Consider the following 12,909-nt stretch of genomic DNA (forward strand, 5'->3'; position numbering starts at 1 on the left):
CAACCACTCCTCATTGTCTCTCCCCCATCCGTTGACAGCCACGAATCTATGTTTGTCGCTGTGGATTTGCTTATTCTGGACGTTTCATATAAATGGAATCACACACTATGTGGTCTTCCGTGCTTAGCAGGTGCCAAACCTGGGTTTGGCTTGTGGAGAAGGAGCCATCATCAATGTCATCAGAGGAATCACAGCTGGTGGGGGGGGGGGGGGGCGGGGGCGGAGATAGATAGACACAAGTCTTCACTCACATACTGGTTACTATGTATCAGGCAATGTGTGGCTTAGACATCATGAGAGACACCAAAATAGGTAAGATCTGCCTCATGGTACCTTTATGAATATTAAATGATAAAGAATCTTGCAGGTTCCTGATAGAGTCCTAGTGGACTCTTTTAATAAAGAGTACAAGACCTTCACCAGCAGTTCATCTGTCTTTATGTCCATCTATACATCCATCTACCCAATAATCCATCCATCCAGTAACCAAACATTTGACCAGCAATCTATCAGAACATCCACCTATCCATTTATCCACCCATTCATCCAACTACCCACCCAATAAACCCATCTATCCATTCACCTTTTTACCTATTCACCTATCCATCCATCCTTCCATCTGCCAACCATTCAAACACCAATCTATCAAATGACCCACCCATCCATCCAACCACCCACGTATCCACCCAACCATCCCGCCATCTACCTGTAGGGTGCTGAGGATGCTGAAGGCTGAGCCTTCAAATGATCAACATGAAGGAACACAATGAGCCCTTCCCGCCCTTGACCACCTGGCCAGCGTCACTCGCCTCTCAACCCTGGCCTTTTCTCAGGCCCTCGGACCCACTCAGGGCTGTGTGGCAACTGTTCTCTGCTTTTGGGGCCACCTGCCCCTCCACTCGGCCACTCCCACAGTCCCTATGGCCTTGGCTCACACATCACGTCACTTCCACAGGCCCCCCACTCACAGCCAGGTCGCCACTCGCTTCCTTCTCAGCATCCTCGGTTTGCTGAACGTGCCTCTCCCGCCTAGCGGAAGGTTCCGGGAGGCGGGGACCGGGTCCCAGCTCCGGGAAGGCATGCCGCAGGTGCTCCACGAACATTTGCTAAAGATTCAGCCCCTCTGAGATGGTCCCCAACCCCGCACCACCCATGCCTCTCCAGGAGCTACTGCCCCTCCTCCCTGCGGGCCTCCGCCCAGCTCATCCTGCGGATTCCGGCACCGGGGCACGCCAAGCTCACAGCCCACCCCAAGCCCAGGCTAAACGTGGGTGAGCAGCGCCAGGAATGGTGCCCCATTCCCGCGTCTCCTCCGGGAAGCCCCCCACGCACTCGGGGACTTGGTCTGTGGGCCCCTTTCTGAGGGAGCTGTGCCTGCGAGCAGGCCCCTGGGCAGCTGGGTGTGCATGTGGCCCCAGCAGCCAGCCAGGTCTGGGTCTCAGCCGGCCACGATGCTTGCAGAGCAATGCATGAATGGACGGGCACGCGGGCCGAGAGAGGCCAGCGCCAGCAGCTCAGGTGGCAGGCCTCTGGCAGGATCTGGTTCCCTCGGACAAAAGCTGGGGGGGTGGGCAGGTAAATAAATCATGAGGGGCCCGGAGCAGGGCCGGACAGGACAGCTGACCTCATTCCGGGAGGGAGGAGCAGGCGCTGGGTGGTAAGTGGTCTGGGGACACAAGGGCACAAGAGGCAGTGGGGCTGCCTGGTCACCCCCATCCTGTTGGCTGAGAAGCAGGGGGGTGGAGGTCAGCAGCGGCTCAGCGGGAGGTGCTGGCCGGAGGGGAGGGGGGAAGCGCAGAGGTGCCATGGGAGGGGAGGAGGGTGTGGAGTGAGGCTGGGGGGACCTGTCTTTCCACAATCCAGGAGCCATGCTGGGAGGGGTGGGGAGAGGAGGAGAACAAGGGTGGACAGACAGAAAGAGCACTGTGAGAGGAGCCCACGCACAGAGGGAGGAGGACGGAGAGATGGGTCCGAGATCCACGGACCACTGGGCAAATGTCAGCAGGGGAGGGTGGAGAGAGGGACTGCCGGAGAGACAGAAAGAGACCACCACGGAGCAGAGGGCGGCCAGGGGCCGGCCAGGAGGTTCGGAAGCCGGAGCCCAGAGCCGGCGCGGGTCTGCACTGGCCGGTGCGGCCCAGGTGCGGTGGGGCCAGTAGGAGGCTGGAGGGGTAGGGGAAGGCGAGGATTGGAGCGAGGCCTGTTTGAGAGGCCTGGGCAGCTAGGGGAGATGGGATATGGGACTTGGGGCAGCCCAGGCACAAAGATGCCTGCTGGTTGGCCCCCAGTGGAGGGCGGGGCAGGAGGAGAGAAGCGGGGACCCACAGCTGCCACTAAGCCCCCTCCCGCAGGAACGGGGAGACCAGAGTGGGGCGGTGCCCCTCAGCCAGCAAGAGGGGCCAAGCCCTCGTCTCCATGGCCCTTCCTCAGGGCCCAGAAGGTGACAGCCTCCCCACGGGGGACCCCAAGGCCTCTGAGGACACTGCGGGGCCCAGCCAGGCCCCTGCCAGCCCCGCAGTCACCAGGCGGCAGCTCCTCCTGCGGGAGCTCGAGGCCCAGGTGCAGGCGGCCTACGGGCAGGTAAAGTGGGCAGGGGTGTGGGCTTATCCCCAAATGAGGGGATCATGAGCGAACAGAGGGGATCCCATGGCCCAACTGGGGCCCTGCAGGACAGACCCAGGCCGCACCGAGCGGGGAGAAAGCCCTGAAATGCGTGCTGACCCAGGAGTCCCTCGCTCACAGGGAGCCTGCGCCCCTCCCTTTCCTGTCCTCACTGAGCCCTCCCGCAGGCCCTGGGCCCCAGAGCCGGCTCCCTCAGCTCCTCATCCAGCTGCGAGGGGCGGGGGAGCTGGTCCAGAGGTGCCCAGGGCAGGCGGGCAGGCAGGTGCTCCGAGGTGAGAGCCGGGGTCCTGGCAGGAAGAGGCAGGGGCTTCCCAGGCCACCTTTCAGGACAGGCAGCGTGTGGAGGGTCTGCAGCGCTCACACCACCGGGTACCCGTTCAGACGGGAGGGATGCCCCAGCCCGCCCTGCACAACAGGCTCCTGGCGTCCTCCTCCCAGGTCCAGGCCCTACTTCTGAAGAAATCCAGTCTCTCCTGATTGGGAGAGATTAGGGGGAGGGAGAAGAAGGGGGATGCCGAGAGGGGTGTCTGGAGGACCCTCAGGAGTGAGCCAGAGGAGACTGAGCATCCAGGGGCCTTGGGGCCCTAGTGGCCCCCCTCACCAGCAAAGACACTCAGAGATAATCCCGGATTAGGACCCGAGCCCCTGTGCCAGGGCTCCCCGCCTGCCCACCCGCCCCCGATCTTCCCCACAAACCCTCGGAAAATCCCCTGCCCGGCTCCCAGACTCCCTGGGAGCAGCCGGGGCTGGCGGGAGCCCACGGCCTCCGGCCTCCGAGAGGCCCAGCCCCGCAGCCCCGGACTCCAGGCCTGGCATGGTTCTTGGGCCCATGGGAAACTGTGCCAAGCGGCCCGGACGCCGGGGACCTAAGGTAGGGGGGCGAAGGGGGCAAAGCCACGGCCAGGAGCCTGGGCTGGACCCTGGGAGGGTCAGGTGGGTGGGCAGGGTCCTGTGTGAGGCCGGGCAGGGCTCAGAGGTGGGCAGGGCGGGAGGATGGAGGTTGGGTCCCACTGGGCCTCCCCCGCCAAGCTCAGCAGGCCCCCAGCTGCCCATCCTGCTGGCCGACCCTGCTCTCTGCGGGGGGACCCAGAGCTTGAGCTCAAGGTCTCCCTCTGCCACTGGCGCTCTGAGTGACCTTGGCCAAGTCCTTTGCCCTTCCCGAGCCTCAATTTTGCCCAACTGAACAGTAAGGGGTGGACCCCTCCGCCTAGAGTGGTAGTAGGTGAGGGCCCCTCTCTCCTGTGCCAGGTGCCAACGGCCGGAGAGGCTGGTGGGTAGGGGTGCAGAGGAGCCACTGCCCCAGCTCATGGCCGGCTCTGCTGCAGGGCAGTTGGCTGTGGCCCGGCTTCCGCCCAGGGGGCTCCCCCCACAGCCCCAAGGAGCCGGGGGGCCCCAGACGGGGCGTCCAGGGCTACTCGGTGCTCAGCAGCCTGGTGGGGCCTGCCTGCATCTTCCTGCGGCCCAGCATCGCTGCCACCCAGCTTGTATGTACAGCCGCCCGCCCGCCTGCTGCTGCCCTTGTTCCCTCGCCGTGCCTCTCCCTGAGTAGGGGGAGAGGATTGAGGGGGGAAGTCGGAGCAAAGGCACACAGATTGGGGGAGGGGGGAGGCAGAGAGAGACCCAGCGAAGCGTCAGAGACAGCCACCCAGGGGATGGGCAGGGAGGTGGCAGGGTCCCTAGGAGACAGATGGTGACATTGAGGCCACCAAGCTTGGGATCTGCCCAAACCAGACCCCCCTCTGGCCAATGGGCTCCGTGCCCTAGAAGAGGGTGGCAGGGGGTGGGAAGGCCCTGCGAGAAGCCTGGCAGGGTCAGAGGAGGGGAACCCAAGACCCCAGGTCCGTCAGCAGGAAGGGGGGGAGGAGCCAGGCCTGAGCAGTGTCAGACACAGGCCCTGTGCCTGGGTGTTGTGGGGGCTGATCAGAGAGCCCCAAAGAACAAGAAACAAGGGCTCCAGGGAATTCCTAACCCCTCTGTGCCCCTCAGGACCGGGAGCTGCGGCCGGAGGAGATTGAAGGTAAAGGGTTTGAAAAGAACTAGAGTTTCCGGAGGGGTGGACGTGGGGGGTGCACACGGAGTGGGGGGTCGGGCGGGGGCCTCAGCAGTCCCCAGGAGGAACCAGGAGCCTGAAGGAGGCTGCAGGGGACCTCTGAGAGGAGCCTGGGAACAGACTGAGCAGGGGTGAGTCCACACACCGCCCCCCCCGACCCCCGGCTGTCAGTTGCCTGGTCTCACTGGCCAGGTGGGTCTTGGGTCCCTTTCACATTTGTTCAGCGAGCACTTCCAGGCACCCACCTGGCCTGAGCTGAGCACTGGGAAGCACGGCCAACCACACAGGCGTGGCCTGTGTCCTCTGGAGACAGACGTCAGTCAGTCAGTCAGCAAGCACAGGGGTGCTCAGTGCCTCCAGCACGGGGACAGATGGGCGGCAGGGCTCTGAATTTAGAGGGAAGACTGCCTTGAGTAAATGACGTGAGGACCAAAGGGGCGGGGAGAGTGTTCCAGAATGTGAGCTCCTCCCTCCCTCCCTCCTTTCCTCCCTCCTTTCCTTCCTTCCTCCCTCCCTCCCTCCCTTCCTCCCCCCTTACTTCCTCCCTCCCTCCCTCCTTTCCTTCCTTCCTCCCTCACTCCCTCCCTTCCTCCCTTCCTCCCTCCCTCCCTTCCTTCCTTCCTCCCTCCCTCCCTCCCTTCCTCCCTTCCTCCCTCCCTCCCTTCCTTCTTTCCTCCCTCCCTCCCTCTCTTCCTTCCCTCCCTCCCTCCCTCCCTCCTTCCTTCCCTCCCTCCCTCCTTCCTTCCCTCCCTCCCTCCCTCCCTCCCTCCCTCCTTTCCTCCCTCCTTTCCTTCCTTCCTCCTTTCCTTCCTTCCTCCCTCCCTCCCTCCCTCCCTTCCTCCCTCCCTTTCTTCCTCCCTCCCTTACTTCCTCCCTTCCTCCCTCCCTCCCTCCTTTCCTCCCTTCCTCCCTCCCTTACTTCCTCCCCCCTTACTTCCTCCCTTCCTCCCTCCCTCCCTCCCTTCCTTCCTCCCTCCCTTACTTCCTCCCTTCCTCCCTTCCTCCCTTCCTCCATCCCTTACTTCCTCCCCCCCTTACTTCCTCCCTTCCTACCTCCCTCCCTCCCTCCCTTCCTTCCTTCCTCCCTCCCTCCCTCCCTTCCTCCCTCCCTTTCTTCCTCCCTCCCTTACTTCCTCCCTTCCTCCCTCCCTCCCTCCCTTCCTCCCTTCCTCCCTCCCTTACTTCCTCCCCCCCTTACTTCCTCCCTTCCTCCCTCCCTCCCTCCCTCCCTCCCTTCCTTCCTCCCTCCCTTACTTCCTCCCTTCCTCCCTTCCTCCCTTCCTCCATCCCTTACTTCCTCCCCCCTTACTTCCTCCCTTCCTACCTCCCTTCCTCCCTTCCTCCCTCCCTTTCTCCCTCCCTTCCTTCCTCCCTCCCTCCCTCCCTTCCTTCCTTCCTTCCCTCCTTCCCTCCTTTCCTTTCTTTTTCTTTCTTTATTGTCATATTCCCACTACCTAGAGCAAAGCTTGCCACATAGCAGATGCTCCTAAATATTTGCTGAAAGAATGAATTATAGGAATAGCATGTGCAAAGGCCCTGCGGCAGCAAAGAGAAACATGTTTAGAAGGAGGGAATGATTAGCCCAAGGAGAGAAGGGTGAGTGGATCCAAGCTGGGGTCCAGGGGGACTTGGAGAAGGACTGACCCTGCCCTTCTTGGCAGAGCTGCAGGTCGCCTTCCAGGAGTTTGACCGAGACCGGGATGGCTACATCGGCTACCGGGAGCTGGGCGCCTGCATGCGGACGCTGGGCTACATGCCCACCGAGATGGAGCTCATCGAGATTTCACAGCAGATCAGTATGTGCCTCAGACCCACCCCATCCCCACTTCTCCAGCGGCCAGGGCCGGGCAGCTGGGCAGCCCAGGCATAGAGCTGCCTGCTGGTTGGCCCCAGAGCCCAGACCTCGGCCATTCTCAAGGCGAGGACTCTGCCTGCAGAGAATCTCACCGTCCTTATGAGATGGGCGGGGCGAGGACCACTATTCCCATTTTTTAGATGAGGAAATTGAGTCTCTGAAAGGTTGAGTGACTTGCCTAAGGTCACGCAGCCAGGTCATTGGAGCCAGGGCTTGAACCCAACCGAACTCTTCAGGGCAATTAAGGAAAGTCATCAAAAAACACAGATGGCCCAGCCTGCGGGGCCCGGAGGGAGAAGGGACATTTAGTGGGCCCAGGCCAGAAGGGGAGGGCAGCGAGCAGAGGAGGGCCAGGGCTGGGCCGGGATCTCTGACGAGCACGGCCCCCAGGTGGCGGGAAGGTGGACTTTGAAGACTTTGTGGAGCTGATGGGCCCCAAGCTGCTGGCCGAGACAGCAGACATGATTGGCGTCCGGGAGCTGCGGGATGCCTTCCGAGAGGTGTGGCCCCTGGGCCGAGGGCGGGCGGGGCCTGCGTGTGTGCTGTGAGTGAGGGGCTGAGTGAAGGGATGGTTCCTCGGTGGCCCAACGCCATGACCAACGCCGCCACAGTTTGACACCAATAGGGATGGCCGCATCAGCTTGGGCGAGCTCCGGGCGGCCCTCAAGGCCCTGCTGGGGGAGCGCCTCACCCAGCGGGAGGTGGACGAGATCCTTCACGACATTGACCTCAACGGGGACGGCCTGATCGACTTTGAAGGTACCGCCTGCCACCACACCCTGGAAGGCTTCTGACAGATAAAGAACAATAAGGCAGAGCTTTTGCTGTGTGCCAGGCCCTGTGCTAAGCACGCCCGAATCCTCTCCCAGTAAATCGTCACGAGCACCCAGGAGGAAGGAGCTTTATCTCCCCTGTGATCGGGAGAAGCCAGTCAGTCAGTTCTTAGGAAAGGGTCAGTGCTCGGCAAAAGGAAGTGGATGAAGCCACGATCTGAATCCAGGCAGCCCGATCCAGACCCAGCTCCTCCTCTACACTGCGTTCCCACAGAGGGAGCGCAAGGATTAAATCATCACAGGAAGCCACGGGAGGTCCGTGTGTAGCCCCAAAGTTGCTCCTGAGCTCCCTAGCAGCCAAAGCAAAGAGAAAATAGCTGAGTTACAAGATGTTTTCTGTCCACAAGACAAAGCCCCTCTTCTTGGCCTAGAGACAGACCTATTGCCTGTCAGGTCCAGGAGACTCACTTGACCACACGCCCTCACACCTCAAGGCCAGTATATCGGCCCCGCCCCTAGCGGGGACCACAGAGCAGACCCGAAACCTTGGCTTTGTCCTGGCAGAGTTTGTGCGAATGATGTCTCGCTGAGCCTGCACAGAAGCTGGAGGCAGCGGAGAGGACGTGAGACCACGGCCACTGCCCACAAGTGTGTTCCTGGAAGCCCATTGCCTCCAGCTGGGACCCTCTGCCTCTTCCCCCCACCCCCCACCTGTGTGCAGCGCCCTTGCCTGCCCTCCCCCCTCCCCCACTCCTCCACCAAGCCCATCTCTGTTTCTCTGACAATAAAGGACCTTCAGACCTGGGGAGATGGCTTTCACCTCTCACTTCCTCACCCTGGAGGATCCAGGATTTGGCCTCCAGAGGTTAAGTCCTAGGTCACAAGCCCCCTGGATTGTGAGCTCTGGGTGAGCAGGGGCCCTCTATGGATCCTGGACCCGGCCCACAGCAAGTGTCCGGAAAGGTCCTTGAATGAGTAAACCCAGCCTGCTTCTTTCTCCCAGGGCTGGGTTCGTGGGGGCCCCTCACCCTGTGAATGGCCCCTGCCAGACCCGGGGTTGCTCTAGGCCAGTGGTTCTCAACCTTCCTAATGCCGCGACCCTTTAATACAGTTCCTCCTGTTGTGGTGACCCCCAACCATAAAATTATTTTCGTTGCTACTTCATAACTGTAATTTTGCTACTGTTAATGAATCGTAATGTAAATATCTGTGTTTTCCGATGGTCTTAGGCGACCCACAGGTTGAGAACCGCTGCTGTAGAGCCTCAGACCATTGGAAAACACAGATATTTACATGACGATTCATTAACAGTAGCAAAATTACAGTTATGAAGTAGCAACGAAAATAATTTTATGGCTGGGGGTCCCCACAACATGAGGAACTGTATTAAAGGGTCGCGGCATTAGGAGGGTTGAGAACCACTGGCCTAGAGGGTGGAGCAAATGTGTGAGGCTTTTCCCAGGATCGAGCTCATTCTCTCTGGGAGGGATGCTGCTCGGGGCCCTTGGGGGAGAACTGGCGTTCTCCCAGCTTTACTGTCCGCTAGGAAGAGACTCAGCTGTTGGGCTCTGGATGTCGGTCCCTTCGGAAGACAGCTCAGCTTCGGGGCTGCCGTCCTCTTTGTGGAGCCCCCAGCCACTGGCCCAGCATGGGGGCGCCAGAACACGCACATTCCTGCCCCACTGGCCCAGCATGGGGGCGCCAGAACACGCACATTCCTGCCCGACTGGAGGTTCCTCTCCGGGGTGGTCTCTGCCGCGAGCTCCCCTGACGTTCGTTCGCTGAGGCATGGCCGGGCTGGTCTCACGGCCGAGGCCCTCCTGCAATCTTGCTTTCTTGCCGTTCTCTGCCTTGCATTTCTAACGTCATCTCACTACCTGCTTCCTGGGGGACCCGAATGACACGTCGGCTCACCCCCACCCTCCCCTCGTCCTCATGCCCCACTTTCCAGGTTGAGGAAACCGAGAGGCCCGGTCTAAGTGATTTGCTAGAGGTCACAGAGCGCCACTGACCTCTCTGCCCCCGGGCCATGCAGTGCATGCTGCCGGATTATTCTTCCTAAAATACCTCTTGCATTTTGCGACACTCCTGTTCAGGGACTGGCCATGATCCCCCATGGTCCTCAGATGAACCCACCCCTGTGCTGGCACCAGAAGTCTCCGGGAGGACAAGGGACTGGCATAGCCCCGTGCCATCAGGATGAAGGGGAGGTGGGGCTCGCACTCAGGCCTGGAGACTCTAACACAGGGGTCCTCACACTTTTTAAACAGGGGGCCAGTTCACTGTCCCCAGACCGTTGGAGGGCCGGACTATAGTTTAAAAAAAAACACATATGAACAAATTCCTATGCGCACTGCGGGCCCGGGACCAGTCGGCTGCTAAGCAGGACAGGCAGCAGCACCCGGCAGGCCGGATAAATGTCCTCGGCGGGCCGCATGTGGCCCGCGGGCCGTAGTTTGAGGACGCCTGCTGTAACATCACAGTGCCAACAAGAGAGGACGCCTGAGGGTCAGGGTGGACCCAGGACAGGCCTCAGCCTCCTCCGGCTACAGCAAAGGCCTGGTCTGTGGCACTCGGCTGACTGGGAGGAAGATGAACCTGACCGTCAGCCCCGCACCTGGTCCTCGTCATCACTGCGGCCAGCGCGACGGCCCTGGGACCGAGCAGGTGGGCAGCCACCGGTGCCCTGCCCAGCCCAGAGCCTGCACACCGAGGTGCCAGGGTTGGCTGCAGCAGCTCAACATCACCCTCCTGGAAGATCCCAGTTAATCCGTAATCCCCAATTAGGCCATCTCTCCTGCCAGCCAGTCTGGCAGGCCTGGGGAGGAGGTGGGGAGGAGGACTCGCCCCAGGCCAGCGGCTTCCCTGGGAGCCATGGCCCGTCCTCCTCCGACACCCTCCCCCAGTTGGCGCACACGGCGTTGCTTCCTGAGATGTCTGTCCTCTTCGCAGGGGTTTGGGGGGTACATGCCAGGGGAAGATGGAACCCCTCTCAGGGTTAGCCTCCCACCAACCACCCTGTGGCCCCCAGCCTGGGAGGCTCTGTGGTTGGTGGGTTGAGGGAGTTGCTGGGATGCATTTGATTATCTGCAGCGTATATGCTGGCACCAGAAGTGTCCACAGCTCCACCAGTTCTCACACATGCCCTCTTGCCCCACAAGTCTGTGAGCCCAGAAGGTCTCAATGATTTAAGTCTACTTTATTTTTTTTTATTTTTATTTTTTAAAATATATTTTATTGATATTTTACAGAGAGGAAGGGAGAGGGATAGAGAGTTAGAAACATCGATGAGAGAGAAACATAGATCAGCTGCCTCCTGCACGCCCCCTACTGGGGATGTGCCCGCAACCAAGGTACATGCCCTTGACCGGAATCGAACCTGGGACCCTTCAGTCCACAGGCCGACGCTCTACCCACTGAGCCAAACCGGTTAGGGCTTAAGTCTACTTTAAATAGTGTGAGTATAACATACATTCAGGACGGCGTATAAATCTGAGCACAGCACAATGAATTTTTACCTGTGTATGCACCCAGGTAACCATCATTCTATTAGAACTTATTTTAGAATAGTTCTCAGATTACAGAATTATTTCAAGGACAGTCCAGTGAGTTCCCATATACCTCCAACCCAGCTTCTCCTATGTGTTAGGCCAGCTTCTTGAGAGAAACAGAGCCAACAGGAGATGTGTATGTGTATGTGTATGTGTATGTGTATGTGTATGTGTATGTGTATGTGTATGTGTATGTAAAGGATACTTATTATAAGCAATTGGCTCAGGTTATTATGAGGGCTGAGCAGTCCCAAAACCTGCAGTCAGCACGCTGGAGGCCCAGGAGAGCTGGTGGTGCCATTCCCGCCCAAGCCCGGAGGCCTGAGATCCAGGAAGGGTGATGGCATGGGCGCCAGTCTGAGGTCCGGAGAACACTGACGTCCCAGCTCGGCAGGCAGGCCGGTGAAGTTCCCTCTTACTCAGCCTTTTTGTTCTATTTAGGCCCTCAGCTGATTGGATGAGGCTCATCACATTGGGAAGGGCAACCGGCTTGACTGAGCCCACTGACTCAACAGAGGTTCATCTCACCCAGGTACGCCCTCACACGCACCCCCAGCATCACGGTTGCCCACAGGTCTGGGAACCCCAGGATCCTGTCAAGTTGACACATAAAATTAACCATCACACTATTGTTAACATTGTACACTGGAATGGCACATTTGTCACAGTGAATGAACTTATACTGATACATTACTATTGACTGAAGCCCACAGTGTATGCATATTTCATCCATTTTTTTCCGGATGGCCCTTTTTCTGTTCCACAACATCCAGGACCACGTTACATTAGACACCATGTCTCCTTAGGTCCCTCTTGGTTGATGCTTCCTCAGACTTGGCTTTTTATTTTATTTTTAAATATATTTTATTGATTTTTTACAGAGAGGAAGGGAGAGGGATAGAGAGCTAGAAACATCAATGAGAGAGAAACATCGATCAGCTGCCTCCTGCACGCCCCCCACTGGGGATGTGCCCGCAACCAAGGTACATGCCCTTGATGGGAATCGAACCTGGGACCCTTCAGTCCGCAGGCCGACGCTCTATCCACTGAGCCAAACCGGTTAGGGCCAGACTTTGCTTTTTAAATTTTATGATCTTGACAATGTTGAGGAGGACTGGTCAGGTGTTTTATGTATTTTATATAATGTCTCTGAACTGAAATTTGTCTGTTTTCTTCATGATTAGTCATAGCTATGGGTTTGGAGGAGGAAGAGTTCAGAGGCAAGGTGCGTCTCTCATCTTTCACATCAATGGTGCGTACTACCAACATGACATCACTATTGATGGTGACCTTGACCAGCTGGCTGAGGCAGTGCTTATCAGATTTATATACTATAAAATAACTCTTTTCCTCTCTCTTTCATACTATACTCTTTGGAAGGAAATCACTGTGCATAGCCCACATTTAAGGGCAGAGTATCAACATAAATTATTTGGAATTGGAATTCTTCTGTATGGAAGATTGGTGTCTTCTCCCCCACTTATTCATTTATTTGTTTACTCAATCAATCATGTGTTTCTATCCATATGGACTCATAGGTATTTATTCTGTGCTTTAAGTTATAATCCAATACTATTTCATTTATTCTGTTGTTCAAATGGTCCCAGTTTGGGCCATTGGGAGCTCTTTCAGTGTGCTCCTGTCTCCCTTTCACATCCTCTCTACTGATTTATTGTTTTTCTTTGTTATTTTTAATTGAATTTATTGAGATGACGTTGGTTACTAAAACTATATAGGCTTCAGGTGACAGTTCTATAACACATGGTCTGTCTTGCGTGTTCACCACCCCAAGTTAAGTCTCCTTTGGGGTTTTGATTTTGTTTTCAGCATTTTATTACTTTCTGCACTACAAAATGCCCTGGGATCAGGTTGTATATTTCCTGCCCTAGTCCTCGAATCAGCCATTTCAAGGAACTCTGGTTCGTTTTATTGGAGAATGGTGTTAGAAACCAAGATCTGGACACAAGATTGCTTCCAGGCCCTCTCAGCTGATACAGTGTAAGGAGATACGTGTATACAGTAACCTGTGTGTATATATACATTTATAAATGTTTCTAC

General features: G+C 57.8%; 1 protein-coding gene across 1 annotated transcript; it reads left to right on the forward strand.

The window, feature by feature from the left end:
- Window positions 1-3,436: 3,436 nt before the first annotated feature.
- CABP2 (calcium binding protein 2) lies at window positions 3,437-7,890 on the forward strand (the record flags this gene model as incomplete). The annotated part of the gene is made up of 7 exons (XM_080640083.1): window positions 3,437-3,493; window positions 3,948-4,106; window positions 4,609-4,639; window positions 6,334-6,468; window positions 6,918-7,027; window positions 7,139-7,286; window positions 7,865-7,890. The coding sequence occupies 7 exons, from the start codon at window positions 3,437-3,439 to the stop codon at window positions 7,888-7,890; spliced, it is 666 nt and encodes a 221-aa protein (XP_080496209.1).
- Window positions 7,891-12,909: the final 5,019 nt, after the last annotated feature.

This window comes from Plecotus auritus (genome assembly GCF_963455305.1).
Source record: "Plecotus auritus genome assembly, chromosome: 9".
NCBI lineage: Eukaryota > Metazoa > Chordata > Mammalia > Chiroptera > Vespertilionidae > Plecotus > Plecotus auritus.